Here is a 22,619-nt window from a genome sequence, read left to right as displayed (position 1 = left end):
TTACATAATGCAGCGTGCATACATGGAAATGGAGAACGCAACTTACATATGTATCAATATACATTACATAATTCAGCGTGCATTCATGGAAATGGAGAACGCAACTTACATATGTATCAATACACATAACATAATGCAGCGTGTAAACATGGAAATGGAGAACGCAACTTACATATGTATCACTACACATTACATAATGCAGCGTGCATTCATGGAAATGGAGAACGCAACTTACATATGTATCAATACACATAACATAATGAAGCGTGTAAACATGGAAGTGGAGAACGCAACTTACATATGTATCAATACACATTACATAATGCAACGTGCATTCATGGAAATGGAGAACGCACCTAACATACGTATAAGTACACATAACATAATGCAGCGTGCATAAATGGAAATGGAGAACGAACCTAACATACGTATAAGTACACATTACATAATGCAGCGTGCATACATGGAAATGGAGAACGCACCTAACATATGTATAATTACTCATAACATATTGCAGCGTGCATACATGGAAATGGAGAACGCACCTTACTTATGTATCAATACACATTACATAATGCAACGTGCATTCATGGAAATGGAACACGCACCTAACATATGTATAAGTACACATAACATAATGCAGCGTGCATACATGTAAATGGAGAACGCACCTAACATATGTATAATTACTCATAACATATTGCAGCGTGCATACATGGAAATGGAGAACGCACCTTACATATGTATCAGTACACATAACATATTGCAGCGTGCATACATAGAAATGGAGAACGCACCTAACATATGTATCAGTACACATAACATATTGCAGCGTGCATTCATGGAAATGGAGAACGCACCTAACATATGTATCAGTACACATAACATATTGCAGCGTGCATACATGGAAATGGAGAACGCAACTTACATATGTATCAGTACACATAACATATTGCAGCGTGCATACATGGAAATGGAGAACGCAACTTGCATATGTATCAGTACACATAACATATTGCAGCGTGCATACATGGAAATGGAGAACGCACCTAACATATGTATAAGTACACATTACATAATGCAGCGTGCATTCATGGAAATGGAGAATGCAACTTACATATGTATCAATACACATTACATAATGCAGCGTGCATTCATGGAAATGGAGAACGCAACTTACATATGTATCAATACACATAACATAATGCAGCGTGCATACATGGAAATGGAGAACGCAACTTACATATGTATCAATACACATAACATAATGCAGCGTGCATACATGGAAATGGAGAACGCAACTTACATATGTATCAATACACATTACATAATGCAGCGTGCATACATGGAAATGGAGAACGCACCTAACATATGAATCAATACACATTACATAATGCAGCGTGCATTCATTGAAATGGAGAACGCAACTTACATATGTATCAATACACATAACATAATGCAGCGTGCATACATGGAAATGGAGAACGCAACTTACATATGTATCAATACACATAACATAATAAAGCGTGCATACATGGAAATGGAGAACGCAACTTACATATGTATCAATACACATTACATAATGCAGCGTGCATACAAGGAAATGGAGAACGCAACTTTCATATGTATCAATACACATTACATAATGCAGCGTGCATACATGGAAATGGAGAACGCAACTTACATATGTATCAATATACATTACATAATGCAGCGTGCATTCATGGAAATGGAGAACGCAACTTACATATGTATCAATACACATAACATAATGCAGCGTGTAAACATGGAAATGGAGAACGCAACTTACATATGTATCACTACACATTACATAATGCAGTGTGCATACATGGAAATGGAGAACGCAACTTACATATGTATAAGTACACATAACATAATGCAGCGTGTAAACATGGAAATGGAGAACGCAACTTACATATGTATCAATACACATTACATAATGCAGCGTGCATACATGGAAATGGAGAATGCAACTTACATATGTATCAATACACATTACATAATGCAGCGTGCATACATGGAAATGGAGAACGCAACTTACATATGTATAAGTACACATAACATAATGCAGCGTGCATACATAGAAATGGAGAACGCAACTTACATATGTATCAATACACATTACATAATGCAGCGTGCATACATGAAAATGGAGAACGCAACTTACATATGTATCAATACACATTACATAATGCAGCGTGCATACATGGAAATGAAGAACGCAGCTTACATATGTATCAGTACACATTACATAATGCAGCGTGCATACATGGAAATGGAGAACGCAACTTGCATATGTATCAGTACACATTACATAATGCAGCTTGCATACATGGAAATGGAGAACGCAACTTGCATATGTATAAATATACATTACATAATGCAGCGTGCATTCATGGAAATGGAGAACGCAACTTACATATGTATCAATACACATAACATAATGCAGCGTGTAAACATGGAAATGGAGAACGCAACTTATATATGTATCAATACACATTACATAATGCAACGTGCATTCATGGAAATGGAGAACGCACCTAACATACGTATAAGTACACATAACATAATGCAGCGTGCATACATGGAAATGGAGAACGAACCTAACATACGTATAAGTACACATAACATAATGCAGCGTGCATACATGGAAATGGATAACGCACCTAACATATGTATAATTACTCATAACATATTGCAGCGTGCATACATGGAAATGGAGAACGCACCTTACTTATGTATCAATACACATTACATAATGCAACGTGCATTCATGGAAATGGAATACGCACCTAACATATGTATAAGTACACATAACATAATGCAGCGTGTATACATGGAAATGGAGAACGCACCTAACATATGTATAATTACTCATAACATATTGCAGCGTGCATACATGGAAATGGAGAACGCACCTTACATATGTATCAGTACACATAACATATTGCAGCGTGCATACATAGAAATGGAGAACGCACCTAACATATGTATCAGTACACATAACATATTGCAGCGTGCATTCATGGAAATGGAGAACGCACCTAACATATGTATCAGTACACATAACATATTGCAGCGTGCATTCATGGAAATGGAGAACGCACCTAACATATGTATCAGTACACATAACATATTGCAGCGTGCATACATGGAAATGGAGAACGCAACTTACATATGTATCAGTACACATAACATATTGCAGCGTGCATACATGGAAATGGAGAACGCAACTTACATATGTATCAGTACACATAACATAATGCAGCGTGCATACATGGAAATGGAGAACGCACCTAACATATGTATCAGTACACATAACATAATGCAGCGTGCATACATAGAAATGGAGAACGCAACTTGCATATGTATCAGTACACATAACATATTGCAGTGTGCATACATGGAAATGGAGAACGCAACTTACATATGTTTCAGTACACATAACATATTGCAGCGTGCATACATGTAAATGGAGAACGCAACTTACATATGTATCAATACACATTACATAATGCAGCGTGCATACATGGAAATGGAGAACGCAACTTACATATGTATCAGTACACATAACACAATGCAGCGTGCATACATGGAAATGGAGAACGCACCTTACATATGTATCAGTACACATAACATAATGCAGCGTGCATACATGGAAATGGAGGACGCAACTTACATATATATCAATACACATAACACAATGCAGCGTGCATACATGGAAATGGAGAACGCAACTTACATATGTATCAATACAAATAACACAATGCAGCGTGCATACATGGAAATGGAGAACGCAACTTACATATGTATCAATACACATTACATAATGCAGCGTGCATACATGGAAATGGAGAACGCAACTTACATATGTATCAGTACACATAACATAATGCAGCGTGCATACATGGAAATGGAGAACGCAACTTACATATGTATCAATACACATAACATAATGCAGCGTGCATACATGGAAATGGAGAACGCACCTAACATATGTATTAGTACACATTACATAATGCAGCGTGCGTTCATGGAAATGGAGAACGCAACTTACATATGTATCAATACACATTACATAATGCAGCGTGCATACATGGAAATGGAGAACGCTTCTAACATATGTATTAGTACACATTACATAATGCAGCGTGCATACATGGAAATGGAGAACGCTTCCAACATATATATTAGTACGCATAACATAATGCAGCGTGCATACATGGAAATGGAGAACGCAACTTACATATGTATCAATACACATTACATAATGCAGCGTGCATACATGGAAATGGAGAACGCAACTTACATATGTATCAATACACATTACATAATGCAGCGTGCATACATGGAAATGGAGAACGCACCTAACATATGTATAAGTACACATTACATAATGCAGCGTGCATTCATGGAAATGGAGAATGCAACTTACATATGTATCAATACACATTACATAATGCAGCGTGCATTCATGGAAATGGAGAACGCAACTTACATATGTATCAATACACATAACATAATGCAGCGTGCATACATGGAAATGGAGAACGCAACTTACATATATATCAATACACATTACATAATGCAGCGTGCATACATGGAAATGGAGAACGCACCTAACATATGTATCAATACACATTACATAATGCAGCGTGCATTCATTGAAATGGAGAACGCAACTTACATATGTATCAATACACATAACATAATGCAGCGTGCATACATGGAAATGGAGGACGCAACTTACATTTGTATCAATACACATAACATAATTAAGCGTGGATACATGGAAATGGAGAACGCAACTTACATATGTATCAATACACATTACATAATGCAGCGTGCATACAAGGAAATGGAGAACGCAACTTACATATGTATCAATACACATTACATAATGCAGTGTGCATACATGGAAATGGAGAACGCAACTTACATATGTATAAGTACACATAACATAATGCAGCGTGTAAACATGGAAATGGAGAACGCAACTTACATATGTATCAATACACATTACATAATGCAGCGTGCATACATGGAAATGGAGAACGCAACTTACATATGTATCAATACACATAACATAATGCAGCGTGCATACATGGAAATGGAGAACGCAACTTACATATGTATCAATACACATTACATAATGCAGCGTGCATACATGAAAATGGAGAACGCAACTTACATATGTATCAATACACATTACATAATGCAGCGTGCATACATGGAAATGAAGAACGCAACTTACATATGTATCAATACACATTACATAATGCAGTGTGCATACATGGAAATGGAGAACGTAACTTACATATGTATAAGTACACATAACATAATGCAGCGTGTAAACATGGAAATGGAGAGCGCAACTTACATATGTATCAATACACATTACATAATGCAGCGTGCATACATGGAAATGGAGAATGCAACTTACATATGTATCAATACACATTACATAATGCAGCGTGCATACATGGAAATGGAGAACGCAACTTACATATGTATCAATACACATTACATAATGCAGCGTGCATACATGAAAATGGAGAACGCAACTTACATATGTATCAATACACATTACATAACGCAGCGTGCATACATGGAAATGAAGAACGCAACTTACATACGTATCAATACACATTACATAATGCAGCGTGCATACATGGAAATGGAGAACGCAACTTACATATGTATCAGTACACATTACATAATGCAGCTTGCATACATGGAAATGGAGAACGCAACTTGCATATGTATCAATATACATTACATAATGCAGCGTGCATTCATGGAAATGGAGAACGCAACTTACATATGTATCAATACACATAACATAATGCAGCGTGTAAACATGGAAGTGGAGAACGCAACTTATATATGTATCAATACACATTACATAATGCAACGTGCATTCATGGAAATGGAGAACGCACCTAACATACGTATAAGTACACATAACATAATGCAGCGTGCATACATGGAAATGGAGAACGAACCTAACATACGTATAAGTACACATAGCATAATGCAGCGTGCATACAGGAAATGGAGAACGCACCTAACATATGTATAATTACTCATAACATATTGCAGCGTGCATACATGGAAATGGAGAACGCACCTTACTTATGTATCAATACACATTACATAATGCAACGTGCATTCATGGAAATGGAACACGCACCTAACATATGTATAAGTACACATAACATAATGCAGCGTGCATACATGGAAATGGAGAACGCACCTAACATATGTATAATTACTCATAACATATTGCAGCGTGCATACATGGAAATGGAGAACGCACATTACATATGTATCAGTACACATAATATATTGCAGCGTGCATACATAGAAATGGAGAACGCACCTAACATATGTATCAGTACACATAACATATTGCAGCGTGCATTCATGGAAATGGAGAACGCACCTAACATATGTATCAGTACACATAACATATTGCAGCGTGCATACATGGAAATGGAGAACGCAACTTACATATGTATCAGTACACATAACATATTGCAGCGTGCATACATGGAAATGGAGAACGCAACTTACATATGTATCAGTACACATAACATAATGCAGCGTGCATACATGGAAATGGAGAACGCACCTAACATATGTATCAGTACACATAACATAATGCAGCGTGCATACATAGAAATGGAGAACGCAACTTGCATATGTATCAGTACACATAACATATTGCAGCGTGCATACATGGAAATAGAGGACGCAACTTACATATGTATCAATACACATAACATAATAAAGCGTGCATACATGGAAATGGAGAACGCAACTTACATATGTATCAATACACATTACATAATGCAGCGTGCATACAAGGAAATGGAGAACGCAACTTACATATGTATCAATACACATTACATAATGCAGCGTGCATACATGGAAATGGAGAACGCAACTTACATATGTATCAATATACATTACATAATTCAGCGTGCATTCATGGAAATGGAGAACGCAACTTACATATGTATCAATACACATAACATAATGCAGCGTGTAAACATGGAAATGGAGAACGCAACTTACATATGTATCACTACACATTACATAATGCAGCGTGCATTCATGGAAATGGAGAACGCAACTTACATATGTATCAATACACATAACATAATGAAGCGTGTAAACATGGAAGTGGAGAACGCAACTTACATATGTATCAATACACATTACATAATGCAACGTGCATTCATGGAAATGGAGAACGCACCTAACATACGTATAAGTACACATAACATAATGCAGCGTGCATAAATGGAAATGGAGAACGAACCTAACATACGTATAAGTACACATTAAATAATGCAGCGTGCATACATGGAAATGGAGAACGCACCTAACATATGTATAATTACTCATAACATATTGCAGCGTGCATACATGGAAATGGAGAACGCACCTTACCTATGTATCAATACACATTACATAATGCAACGTGCATTCATGGAAATGGAACACGCACCTAACATATGTATAAGTACACATAACATAATGCAGCGTGCATACATGTAAATGGAGAACGCACCTAACATATGTATAATTACTCATAACATATTGCAGCGTGCATACATGGAAATGGAGAACGCACCTTACATATGTATCAGTACACATAACATATTGCAGCGTGCATACATAGAAATGGAGAACGCACCTAACATATGTATCAGTACACATAACATATTGCAGCGTGCATTCATGGAAATGGAGAACGCACCTAACATATGTATCAGTACACATAACATATTGCAGCGTGCATACATGGAAATGGAGAACGCAACTTACATATGTATCAGTACACATAACATATTGCAGCGTGCATACATGGAAATGGAGAACGCAACTTGCATATGTATCAGTACACATAACATATTGCAGCGTGCATACATGGAAATGGAGAACGCACCTAACATATGTATAAGTACACATTACATAATGCAGCGTGCATTCATGGAAATGGAGAATGCAACTTACATATGTATCAATACACATTACATAATGCAGCGTGCATTCATGGAAATGGAGAACGCAACTTACATATGTATCAATACACATAACATAATGCAGCGTGCATACATGGAAATGGAGAACGCACCTTACATATGTATCAATACACATAACATAATGCAGCGTGCATACATGGAAATGGAGAACGCAACTTACATATGTATCAATACACATTACATAATGCAGCGTGCATACATGGAAATGGAGAACGCACCTAACATATGAATCAATACACATTACATAATGCAGCGTGCATTCATTGAAATGGAGAACGCAACTTACATATGTATCAATACACATAACATAATGCAGCGTGCATACATGGAAATGGAGAACGCAACTTACATATGTATCAATACACATAACATAATAAAGCGTGCATACATGGAAATGGAGAACGCAACTTACATATGTATCAATACACATTACATAATGCAGCGTGCATACAAGGAAATGGAGAACGCAACTTTCATATGTATCAATACACATTACATAATGCAGCGTGCATACATGGAAATGGAGAACGCAACTTACATATGTATCAATACACATTACATAATGCAGCGTGCATTCATGGAAATGGAGAACGCAACTTACATATGTATCAATACACATAACATAATGCAGCGTGTAAACATGGAAATGGAGAACGCAACTTACATATGTATCACTACACATTACATAATGCAGTGTGCATACATGGAAATGGAGAACGTAACTTACATATGTATAAGTACACATAACATAATGCAGCGTGTAAACATGGAAATGGAGAGCGCAACTTACATATGTATCAATACACATTACATAATGCAGCGTGCATACATGGAAATGGAGAATGCAACTTACATATGTATCAATACACATTACATAATGCAGCGTGCATACATGGAAATGGAGAACGCAACTTACATATGTATAAGTACACATAACATAATGCAGCGTGCATACATAGAAATGGAGAACGCAACTTACATATGTATCAATACACATTACATAATGCAGCGTGCATACATGAAAATGGAGAACGCAACTTACATATGTATCAATACACATTACATAATGCAGCGTGCATACATGGAAATGAAGAACGCAGCTTACATATGTATCAGTACACATTACATAATGCAGCGTGCATACATGGAAATGGAGAACGCAACTTGCATATGTATCAGTACACATTACATAATGCAGCTTGCATACATGGAAATGGAGAACGCAACTTGCATATGTATAAATATACATTACATAATGCAGCGTGCATTCATGGAAATGGAGAACGCAACTTACATATGTATCAATACACATAACATAATGCAGCGTGTAAACATGGAAATGGAGAACGCAACTTACATATGTATCAATACACATTACATAATGCAACGTGCATTCATGGAAATGGAGAACGCACCTAACATATGTATAAGTACACATAACATAATGCAGCGTGCATACATGGAAATGGAGAACGCACCTAACATACGTATAAGTACACATAACATAATGCAGCGTGCATACATGGAAATGGAGAACGCACCTAACATATGTATAATTACTCATAACATATTGCAGCGTGCATACATGGAAATGGAGAACGCACCTTACTTATGTATCAATACACATTACATAATGCAACGTGCATTCATGGAAATGGAATACGCACCTAACATATGTATAAGTACACATAACATAATGCAGCGTGCATACATGGAAATGGAGAACGCACCTAACATATGTATAATTACTCATAACATATTGCAGCGTGCATACATGGAAATGGAGAACGCACCTTACATATGTATCAGTACACATAACATATTGCAGCGTGCATACATAGAAATGGAGAACGCACCTAACATATGTATCAGTACACATAACATATTGCAGCGTGCATACATGGAAATGGAGAACGCACCTAACATATGTATCAGTACACATAACATATTGCAGCGTGCATTCATGGAAATGGAGAACGCACCTAACATATGTATCAGTACACATAACATATTGCAGCGTGCATACATGGAAATGGAGAACGCAACTTACATATGTATCAGTACACATAACATATTGCAGCGTGCATACATGGAAATGGAGAACGCAACTTACATATGTATCAGTACACATAACATAATGCAGCGTGCATACATGGAAATGGAGAACGCACCTAACATATGTATCAGTACACATAACATAATGCAGCGTGCATACATGGAAATGGAGAACGCAACTTGCATATGTATCAGTACACATAACATATTGCAGCGTGCATACATGGAAATGGAGAACGCAACTTACATATGTATCAGTACACATAACATATTGCAGCGTGCATACATGTAAATGGAGAACGCAACTTACATATGTATCAATACACATTACATAATGCAGCGTGCATACATGGAAATGGAGAACGCAACTTACATATGTATCAGTACACATAACACAATGCAGCGTGCATACATGGAAATGGAGAACGCACCTTACATATGTATCAGTACACATAACATAATGCAGCGTGCATACATGGAAATGGAGAACGCAACTTACATATATATCAATACACATAACACAATGCAGCGTGCATACATGGAAATGGAGAACGCAACTTACATATGTATCAATACACATAACACAATGCAGCGTGCATACATGGAAATGGAGAACGCAACTTACATATGTATCAATACACATAACATAATGCAGCGTGCATACATGGAAATGGAGAACGCAACTTACATATGTATCAGTACACATAACATAATGCAGCGTGCATACATGGAAATGGAGAACGCAACTTACATATGTATCAATACACATAACATAATGCAGCGTGCATACATGGAAATGGAGAACGCACCTAACATATGTATTAGTACACATTACATAATGCAGCGTGCATACATGGAAATGGAGAACGCAACTTACATATGTATCAATACACATTACATAATGCAGCGTGCATACATGGAAATGGAGAACGCTTCTCACATATGTATTAGTACACATTACATAATGCAGCGTGCATACATGGAAATGGAGAACGCTTCCAACATATGTATTAGTACGCATAACATAATGCAGCGTGCATACATGGAAATGGAGAACGCAACTTACATATGTATCAATACACATTACATAATGCAGCGTGCATACATGGAAATGGAGAACGCAACTTACATATGTATCAATACACATTACATAATGCAGCGTGCATACATGGAAATGGAGAACGCACCTAACATATGTATAAGTACACATTACATAATGCAGCGTGCATTCATGGAAATGGAGAACGCAACTTACATATGTATCAATACACATTACATAATGCAGCGTGCATTCATGGAAATGGAGAACGCAACTTACATATGTATCAATACACATAACATAATGCAGCGTGCATACATGGAAATGGAGAACGCAACTTACATATGTATCAATACACATTACATAATGCAGCGTGCATACATGGAAATGGAGAACGCACCTAACATATGTATCAATACACATTACATAATGCAGCGTGCATTCATTGAAATGGAGAACGCAACTTACATATGTATCAATACACATAACATAATGCAGCGTGCATACATGGAAATGGAGGACGCAACTTACATATGTATCAATACACATAACATAATTAAGCGTGCATACATGGAAATGGAGAACGCAACTTACATATGTATCAATACACATTACATAATGCAGCGTGCATACAAGGAAATGGAGAACGCAACTTACATATGTATCAATACACATTACATAATGCAGTGTGCATACATGGAAATGGAGAACGCAACTTACATATGTATAAGTACACATAACATAATGCAGCGTGTAAACATGGAAATGGAGAACGCAACTTACATATGTATCAATACACATTACATAATGCAGCGTGCATACATGGAAATGGAGAACGCAACTTACATATGTATCAATACACATTACATAATGCAGCGTGCATACATGGAAATGGAGAACGCAACTTACATATGTATAAGTACACATAACATAATGCAGCGTGCATACATGGAAATGGAGAACGCAACTTACATATGTATCAATACACATTACATAATGCAGCGTGCATACATGAAAATGGAGAACGCAACTTACATATGTATCAATACACATTACATAATGCAGCGTGCATACATGGAAATGAAGAACGCAACTTACATATGTATCAATACACATTACATAATGCAGCGTGCATACATGGAAATGGAGAACGCAACTTACATATGTATCAATACACATTACATAATGCAGCGTGCATACATGGAAATGGAGAACGCAACTTACATATGTATCAATACACATTACATAATGCAGCGTGCATACATGGAAATGGAGAACGCACCTAACATATGTATAAGTACACATTACATAATGCAGCGTGCATTCATGGAAATGGAGAATGCAACTTACATATGTATCAATACACATTACATAATGCAGCGTGCATTCATGGAAATGGAGAACGCAACTTACATATGTATCAATACACATAACATAATGCAGCGTGCATACATGGAAATGGAGAACGCAACTTACATATGTATCAATACACATTACATAATGCAGCGTGCATACATGGAAATGGAGAACGCACCTAACATATGTATCAATACACATTACATAATGCAGCGTGCATACATGGAAATGGAGAACGCAACTTACATATGTATCAATACACATAACATAATGCAGCGTGCATACATGGAAATGGAGGACGCAACTTACATATGTATCAATACACATAACATAATTAAGCGTGCATACATGGAAATGGAGAACGCAACTTACATATGTATCAATACACATTACATAATGCAGCGTGCATACAAGGAAATGGAGAACGCAACTTACATATGTATCAATACACATTACATAATGCAGTGTGCATACATGGAAATGGAGAACGCAACTTACATATGTATAAGTACACATAACATAATGCAGCGTGTAAACATGGAAATGGAGAACGCAACTTACATATGTATCAATACACATTACATAATGCAGCGTGCATACATGGAAATGGAGAATGCAACTTACATATGTATAAGTACACATAACATAATGCAGCGTGCATACATAGAAATGGAGAACGCAACTTACATATGTATCAATACACATTACATAATGCAGCGTGCATACATGGAAATGGAGAACGCAACTTACATATGTATCAATACACATTACATAATGCAGCGTGCATACATGGAAATGGAGAACGCAACTTACATATGTATCAGTACACATTACATAATGCAGCTTGCATACATGGAAATGGAGAACGCAACTTGCATATGTATCAATATACATTACATAATGCAGCGTGCATTCATGGAAATGGAGAACGCAACTTACATATGTATCAATACACATAACATAATGCAGCGTGTAAACATGGAAGTGGAGAACGCAACTTATATATGTATCAATACACATTACATAATGCAGCGTGCATACATGGAAATGGAGAACGAAACTTACGTATGTATAAGTACTTATAACATAATGCAGCGTGCAAACATGGAAATAGAGAACGCAACTTACATATGTATCAATACACATTACATAATGCAGCGTGCATACATGGAAAATGGAGAACGCAACTTACATATGTATCAATACACATAACATAATGCAGCATGCATACATGGAAATGGAGAACGCAAGTTACATATGTATAAGTACACATAACATAATGCAGCGTGCATACATGGAAATGGAGAACGCAACTTACATATGTATCAATACACATAACATAATGCAGCATGCATACATGGAAATGGAGAACGCAACTTACATATGTATCAATACACATAACATAATGCAGCATGCATACATGGAAATGGAGAACGCAACTTACATATGTATCAATACACATAACATAATGCAGCATGCATACATGGAAATGGAGAACGCAACTTACATATGTATCAATACACATAACATAATGCAACGTGCATTCATGGAAATGGAGAACGCACCTAACATATGTATAAGTACACATAACATAATGCAGCGTGCATACATGGAAATGGAGAACGCACCTAACATATGTATGATTACTCATAACATATTGCAGCGTGCATACATGGAAATGGAGAACGCACCTTACTTATGTATTAATACACATTACATAATGCAACGTGCATTCATGGAAATGGAGAACGCACCTAACATACGTATAAGTACACATAACATAATGCAGCGTGCATACATGGCAATGGAGAACGAACCTAACATATGTATAAGTACACATAACATAATGCAGCGTGCAAACATGGAAATGGAGAACGCACCTAACATATGTATAATTACTCATAACATATTGCAGCGTGCATACATGGAAATGGAGAACGCACCTTACTTATGTATCAATACACATTACATAATGCAACGTGCATTCATGGAAATGGAGAACGCACCGAACATATGTATAAGTACACATAACATAATGCAGCGTGCATACATGGAAATGGAGAACGCACCTAATATATATATATATAATTACTCATAACATATTGCAGCGTGCATACATGGAAATGGAGAACGCACCTTACATATGTATCAGTACACATAACATATTGCAGCGTGCATACATGGAAATGGAGAACGCAACTTACATATGTATCAATACACATAACATAATGCAGCATGCATACATGGAAATGGAGAACGCAACTTACATATGTATCAATACACATTACATAATGCAGCGTGCATACATGGAAATGGAGAACGCAACTTACATATGTATCAGTACACATTACATAATGCAGCGTGCATACATGGAAATGGAGAACGCAACTTGCATATGTATGAATATACATTACATAATACAGCGTGCATTCATGGAAATGGAGAACGCAACTTACATATGTATCAATACACATAACATAATGCAGCGTGTAAACATGGAAGTGGAGAACGCAACTTATATATGTATTAATACACATTACATAATGCAGCGTGCATACATGGAAATGGAGAACGCAACTTACGTATGTATAAGTACTTATAACATAATGCAGCGTGCAAACATGGAAATAGAGAACGCAACTTACATATATATATCAATACACATTACATAATGCAGCGTGCATACATGGAAAATGGAGAACGCAACTTACATATGTATCAATACACATAACATAATGCAGCATGCATACATGGAAATGGAGAACGCAACTTACATATGTATAAGTACACATAACATAATGCAGCGTGCATACATGGAAATGGAGAACGCAACTTACATATGTATCAATACACATAACATAATGCAGCATGCATACATGGAAATGGAGAACGCAACTTACATATGTATCAATACACATAACATAATGCAGCGTGCATGCATGGAAATGGAGAACGCAACTTACATATGTATCAGTACACATAACATAATGCAGCATGCATACATGGAAATGGAGAACGCAGAGTGATAAGTATACATGATATAATGCAGTGTGCACATAACGAAATGTCGAAGCACATGACATGTTGATAGGTATACATAGCATAATGGAGCAAGCTCATGGTAGTAAAACTGCGGTCGTTCGATCAAGCGGTCGTTCGAGAACCGGCGTTCCCTCGAGGTCGGAGCTTGGTCCCGAACTTTTTTCCTTCTATTTTCATATAAAATATACCTACGCTGCATCGAAACCTAATTATGTCGAGGAGTCGAACAATATACTTGGTCCCAAGTACACAAATCATGCACAAAACATTATGGCTCCCTCGAGGTAATTATTTCATGTACGTGAAGTTAGCGGCCTAGCGGCCTAGCGGCCTAGCGGCGTGAAGTTAGCGGCCTAGCGGCCTAGCGGCGTGAAGTTAGCGGCCTGGCAGCCTAGCGGCCTAGCGGCGTGAAGTTGGCGGCCTAGCGGCCTAGCGGCCTAATTATTTTTTCTATTTCCAAGCAATTGTTAATGCGTTTTTTTTAAAACAATGATAAATCAAGGTTTTTTATTCATATAGTTACATAGCGGCCTTAAATTGTTATATATTCAGAATATTTTTCTTTACCTTTTATTCTAAAACAATTTTAAATTAACTGTTTTATGCACAAATTATCACTCTGAAGCGTTTTTCAAACTTTTTTCAAAAAAGTCGATCAAGCACTTCAGCGACCAAGCGGCATAGCGGCCTGAAATTAGCGGCCTAGCGGCCTAAATTGAATCCTATTTCAAAGCATGTATACATGCATTTTCTTCTAAAACAATAACATTTTAACTGTTTTTATGCACAAATTAACACTTTGAAGCTATTAGCGATTATCAACAGTTTTTTTTTCAAAAGCGTCGATAAAGCAGTCATCTATTTCAAAGCATTAAACATGCATGTTCTTCTAAAACAATGATATATTTATTGTTTTTATGCACAAATTATCACACTGAACCGTTTTTCAACTTTTAAAAAAAAAATCGATCAAGCACTTCAGCGGCCTAGCGGCCTAGCGGCCTAGCGGCGTGAAGTTAGCGGCCTAGCGGCCTAGCGGCCTGGCGGCCTAAAATGCTATCCTATTTTAAAGCATGACTACATGCATTTTCTTCTAAAAAAAATGATATGTTAACTGTTTTTATGCACAGACTATCACTCTGAGGCGATTATCAACATATTGTTAAGAAGGATAGGCATGTATGCTGACTGCTTAATCGACTTTTTTTGAGAAAAAAAAGATGTTGATTATCGCTAATAGATTCAAAGTGTTAATTTGTGCATTCAAACAATTAATATGTCATTGTTTTAGAAGAAAATGCATGTATACATGCTTTGAAATAGGAAACCATTTTAGGCCGCTAGGCCGCTAGGCCGCCAGGCCGCTAACTTCACGCCGCTAGGCCGCTAGGCCGCTAGGCCGCTAGGCCGCTGAAGTGCTCTATCGACTTTTTTGGAAAATAATTGAAAAACGCTTCAGAGTGATAACTTGTGCATAAAAACAATAAATACATCATTGTTTTAGAAGAACAGGCATGTTTAATGCTTTGAAATAGCTGACTGCTTTATCGACGCTTTTGAAAAAAACTGTTGATAATCGCTAATAGCTTCAAAGTGTTAATTTGTGCATAAAAACAGTTAATATGTCATTGTTTTAGAAGAAAATGCATGTATACATGCTTTGAAATAGGAAACCATTTTAGGCCGCTAGGCCGCTAGGCCGCCAGGCCGCTAACTTCACGCCGCTAGGCCGCTAGGCCGCTGAAGTGCTCGATCAACTTTTTTGAAAAAAAAAAACGCTTTAGAGTGATAATTTGTGCATATAAACAGTAAATATATCATTGTTTTAGAAGATCAGGCATGTTTAATGCTTTGAAATAGCTGACTGCTTTATCGACGCTTTAAATTTTTTTTGTTGATAATCGCTAATAGCTTCAAAGTGTTAATTTGTGCATAAAAACAGTTAATATGTCATTGTTTTAGAAGAAAATGCATGTATACATGCTTTGAAATAGGATACCATTTTAGGCCGCTAGGCCGCTAGGCCGCCAGGCCGCTAACTTCACGCCGCTAGGGCGCTGAAGTGCTCGATCGACTTTTTTGAAAAAAAGTTGAAAAACGCTTCAGAGTGATAATTTGTGCATATAAACAGTAAATATATCATTGATTAAGAAGATCAGGTATGTTTAATGCTTTGAAATAGCTGACTGCTTAATCGACTTTTTTGAAAAAAAAAAGATGTTGATTATCGCTAATAGCTTCAAAGTGTTAATTTGTGCATTCAAACAGTTAATATGTCATTGTTTTAGAAGAAAATGCATGTATACATGCTTTGAAATAGGATACCATTTTAGGCCGCTAGGCCGCTAGGCCGCCAGGCCGCTAACTTCACGCCGCTAGGCCGCTGAAGTGCTTGATCGACTTTTTGGGGGAAAAAATGAAAAACGCTTCAGAGTGATAATTTGTGCATAAAAACAGTAAATACATCATTGTTTTAGAAGAACAGGCATGTTTAATGCTTTGAAATAGCTGACTGCTTTTTCGACGTTTTTGGAAAAAAAACTGTTGATAATCGCTTCAATGTGTTAATTTGTGCATAAAAACAGTTAAAATGTTATTGTTTTAGAAGAAAATGCATGTATACATGCTTTGAAATAGGATTCAATTTAGGCCGCTAGGCCGCTAGGCCGCTATTTTCAGGCCGCTATGCCGCTTGGTCGCTGAAGTGCTTGATCGACTTTTTTGAAAGAAGTTTGAAAAACGCTTCAGAGTGATAATTTCTGCATAAAACAGTTAATTTAAAATTGTTTTAGAATAAAAGGTAAAGAAGAATATTCTGAATATATAACAATTTAAGGCCGCTATGTAACTATATGAATAAAAAACCTTGATTTATCATTGTTTAAAAAAAACGCATTAACAATTGCTTGGAAATAGAAAAAATAATTAGGCCGCCAGGCCGCTAGGCCGCTAGGCCGCCAACTTCACGCCGCTAGGCCGCCAGGCCGCTAACTTCACGCCGCTAGGCCGCTAGGCCGCTAACTTCACGCCGCTAGGCCGCTAGGCCGCTAGGCCGCTAGGCCGCTAACTTCACGTACATAATAATTTCACACTTTTTCCCGAACGCGTGTTCCAAAATAAACAAACAATAGCTAGGTATTAAAATTTTTGCAAGTTGTAAAAATTGCAATGACAGTTGAAAGGCAATTTGATAAGGTGTGAAAAAACGTTTAACACTGTTAACGCATGACCGATATTAGTTGATATGGGCATTATAGAAGATAATTATAGAAGATAATTATGAGAAGTTAATGAAGAGAAGTTAATTGTGAGAAATGTAAATGAGTAATAAACATATGAATAAACACTTCCATATAGATCCAACATCGGAATCTCTGGAAATAATTCCTTCTTGTCAATTTGGTAAAGATAAAATTTTCTATTTATTCATTTATTGATATTTCTTTTACTTATATACTTAGTAAACATATAGTATACGACAGCCTTTGAACATATGAACGAACACATAATCGATGTCTTAGTAAACAGACTACTTCATGCTTGAAGTACACTGAAATATATTTCATAACAGACTGGAGAATTGAAAACCGGGTCGTTCGAAACATCGGTTCCCTCGAGGTTTAGGCTCGGTCCCCGGCGACCTCTAGCGATCGCAGTTTTACTGTACGTAGTATTATGAGGCAGCGAATGCGTTCCATAATATACGCATCAAATTAGTTCATGGTGCTGCTTGGTATACTTATTTCATGTATGATGTCAGATGCGATCTTGACGACAACGTCCTTGATTTGACGTATGGATTTGAACGTCAGCCGCAATCCACGACGCAGATGGCGTACTATCGCACAGGAACGTTCACGTGTCGACGCTTTGCCCGCGTAAACTCCAACACCCTTCTCTTCTCTAACGTTATCAATTACTGCTTTGGGATGTACGAAGATGACCAGCTGTGCCATGATGTGAGTGAAACTAACATCTCTGTAAATAACCGGGACCGATTTCAATAAGGATCTTTTATTGATCTTAAAGCTGCACTTTCACAGATTTACCATTTCACAACTTTTTTGTTTTGTTTTGGAAAGATCAAATTTTTGAGTAAATATCTGCAAACCAATGATATAAGATTGCTGACAAAAGATCAGATAGCAGATTTTCATATTTCCGTTCGAAAACTAATGGTTTATGCCTTTAACCGTTACTAACGGTGTACGGTTTTCTTACAAGGCTCGAGACAACGGTTTCAGCTCGAGGGGTGAAAGCGAAAAGGTTTTATCTTCTTATTTATTTAATGTCACTTAGAACCTTTTCGCATTCACCCCTCGAGCTGTACATTTTTATTTCAATGTATTAGCATATCATAGATTATTTCACCTTTCAAAGTTAACTATAATATCGTTAACCACATTGATAACTTTAAAAAGGTCTTAAACAATCGGCCCTTTAATCTGCAGTTCAAGGTTGTCAATCAGTTCTATTTTATCATAAGCTTTATTTGTTTGTTTTTTATCTGAGTAGAATTTTATTGTATCCATCTTTATCTCCCTAACCTACACATACTGATTTGAAAATAAATCGTGTCTGAGTATGTTGAGTATTTTAGCTTATACTTTAAAGATAAGCATGCAACTACTCCTAGTGTTTCTACTTTAAATTACTCCTTGGACGAAACGACATTTTTTTTTCTAACATCGGATGAAGGCCTGCCTTTCAACCTGTCTTTTCTCTCAGTCCTGCGCGACCTCGACCGCAAGAAAGCGCCGTGACGTCACAGCCAATGACACTGATCTAAATGACGTCAAAGTTTACGCATCGCTGACCATTGAAGATGTTGAAAAAGAGGATGAAAATGATGTTGAACAAGATATTGAAAAAGAGGAACAGGAAGGTATTTATGTATATCAGTAGTATCATATTTTTTTAAATACTTCTACGTATTCAAATTAAAACGTTTACACAGCAATACGGTTTTTGATAACTGAAACTAGAGTACCCATATTTAAGAAAAACAAGATGTACTTTATCGCATAAAGTTAATGTATTTTACTCACTGAAATTCAGACAAAGATTCATTAATCAATGTGTTTTCAGGGCCTATCACCCAAACTACCATTATCGTTGTTGCTGTGGTTGGTGGTGTGGTCATTGCAGCTCTCCTATTGGCTACAGTTCTCGTCTGTTGCCTGTACCACCGCAGGTCGTCTGTGCACGCAGGCAGTGACATCGACTCGCGCGCATCATCAACCCGGAAACTGCCGCTGTATTGAAAGGACAAATATAACGGAGATATGTGTATAACATCTTGTTATAATAATTATTTCTTTTCAAAATCAAACACAAGAAAATTGTACTTGTCTTTTTCGCATATGACTCACTTTGTTATGTGTTTATTAATAACAACACTTTGGTCATCATTTCTAAATACATGTAACAACCACCGTTGCTAAATCTCAAATAGTAAATGCTCTGGAAGCTTAATTGATACAATTGTGATCTCCTGTATTTCTAACATGGTTACAAACAACTATTTCAGCTGTACTTGTTTCATTAACATCTATCAGCACATCATCAAATGGTTCGCGTTTAAAACTTATTAACAATGTCACTAACTTTAACCAAGTTCTGAACAGATCGGCCTTTTAAAAAAATATACCCAAAGCAAATGTTGGAAGATATCGTCTTTGTTTTCTTATATATACACATTGTACATGTATGCGCTTTGACAAATAAATACTCGTTTAACAATTAGTTGATTTGCACGTAGTTGGTACATACATGAAGGTATGGTATAAGCTGAAAGAAGGTATGAAATTTCGCAATGATATGGCAGTGGGGCAAAATTGCAGAAATGTAACAGCGTATAAACCTTTTGCGAAGTACTATGTTGTAGTGATTTGATGGCGGCTAAATACACAGTGTTTGGGAGCGCCGGGATCTACACTAATTGTTCAAGTGGACTCGAAGGTACAATATGAATATAATTCACAAATACAAACACACCTTGGGGAAAGAGGCAAAACCCATTACACCTCATTTGAAACCATCTATTTCTCGATTTTGGTGGGAGGGTGTTTGTCCTAAATTGCGCTCCCAAAGTGCACCCAGGCTACTGTCACGTCAACCCCTGGATCCGCCCCTGAGTGTTATGTTATTAAAACGCGATTTCAACGTCTGGCATTTAATAAATCTGCCATTTCTTATTAAGTTAAGCGCAATAACTAATTTAAGATTAATTAAAAATTCAAATCGCAGATGTACATCACAACTCCGATAACGTTGCCGATGGGTGTAGGAGTAATACTTTTGGGGCTTCATGTGGGACCCACCTCAGATAAGTTGATCCAAAACTTTGACCATGCTAGAAAATCTTACCTTGCCCACGACCAAAGATAAAACAAGTACCCGTATGGAACTACTTTTTTATTGTCATCACACAATTACCTCCCTTGTTGAATACCGTCGTCTGTAGCATCATGGAAACCTTGTCTTTTGGACATATTTAGAATCCTTATTAATAATGTTTCGCTTCAAATGGCACCATATTTTTTCACGCACCTTTCAGAAATAATGCTGCACTTTACTCAGAACTATTTCAAGAACGATTGGACTAATAACATAATCTGAGTCACTGCGCGCATATCCATGACAACCACGAAATAACACATATCTATACGCATTTAATTTCATTACGCACAAACGAGTTCCAACGAAAAACAATCAATTTTGCTTTATTTTGTTTAATTGAGGTGGGAGAAAAAAACATTTACCATAGCCGCTCGTGAAAGATAGGTTCATCCCAACCCTCGCACATGGTGTTCTCGGGTTGTGTTCTCGGGTTGGGATGAACCTATCCGACACTCTCGGTCATGGAAGATACTTAAATTCTTGCCCACGGACAAAAATAAAAAGTACCCGTATGGAACTGCATGTTTCTGTCAAACAATTACTCTCCCGTTTGAAGACCGTTGTCTGTAGCAAGCAACACGGAAACCTTCTATTGTGACAATAGTTAAAATCCAAATACCAGTAGATCATTTCTCGGTTCAAATGGCACC

The 22,619-nt window shown here is 37.0% G+C and overlaps 1 protein-coding gene across 1 annotated transcript in view; it reads left to right on the top strand.

The window, feature by feature from the left end:
• LOC128215536 (uncharacterized) overlaps nt 1-21,312 on the top strand; it is a 30,644-nt gene extending 9,332 nt beyond the window's left edge. Inside the window, exons 8-10 of the mRNA XM_052922219.1 lie at nt 19,328-19,526; nt 20,296-20,452; nt 20,656-21,312. Of these exons, the coding sequence (XP_052778179.1) occupies nt 19,328-19,526; nt 20,296-20,452; nt 20,656-20,831 (532 nt within the window). The 3' untranslated portion in view covers nt 20,832-21,312. The remainder of the gene's footprint in view (nt 1-19,327; nt 19,527-20,295; nt 20,453-20,655) is intronic.
• Nucleotides 21,313-22,619: the final 1,307 nt, after the last annotated feature.

This window comes from Mya arenaria, chromosome 13 (assembly GCF_026914265.1).
Source record: "Mya arenaria isolate MELC-2E11 chromosome 13, ASM2691426v1".
Taxonomy (NCBI): domain Eukaryota; kingdom Metazoa; phylum Mollusca; class Bivalvia; order Myida; family Myidae; genus Mya; species Mya arenaria.
The sequence above is the reverse complement of the archived record's forward strand: the minus strand, read 5'-3'. Positions and strand labels throughout refer to the sequence as shown.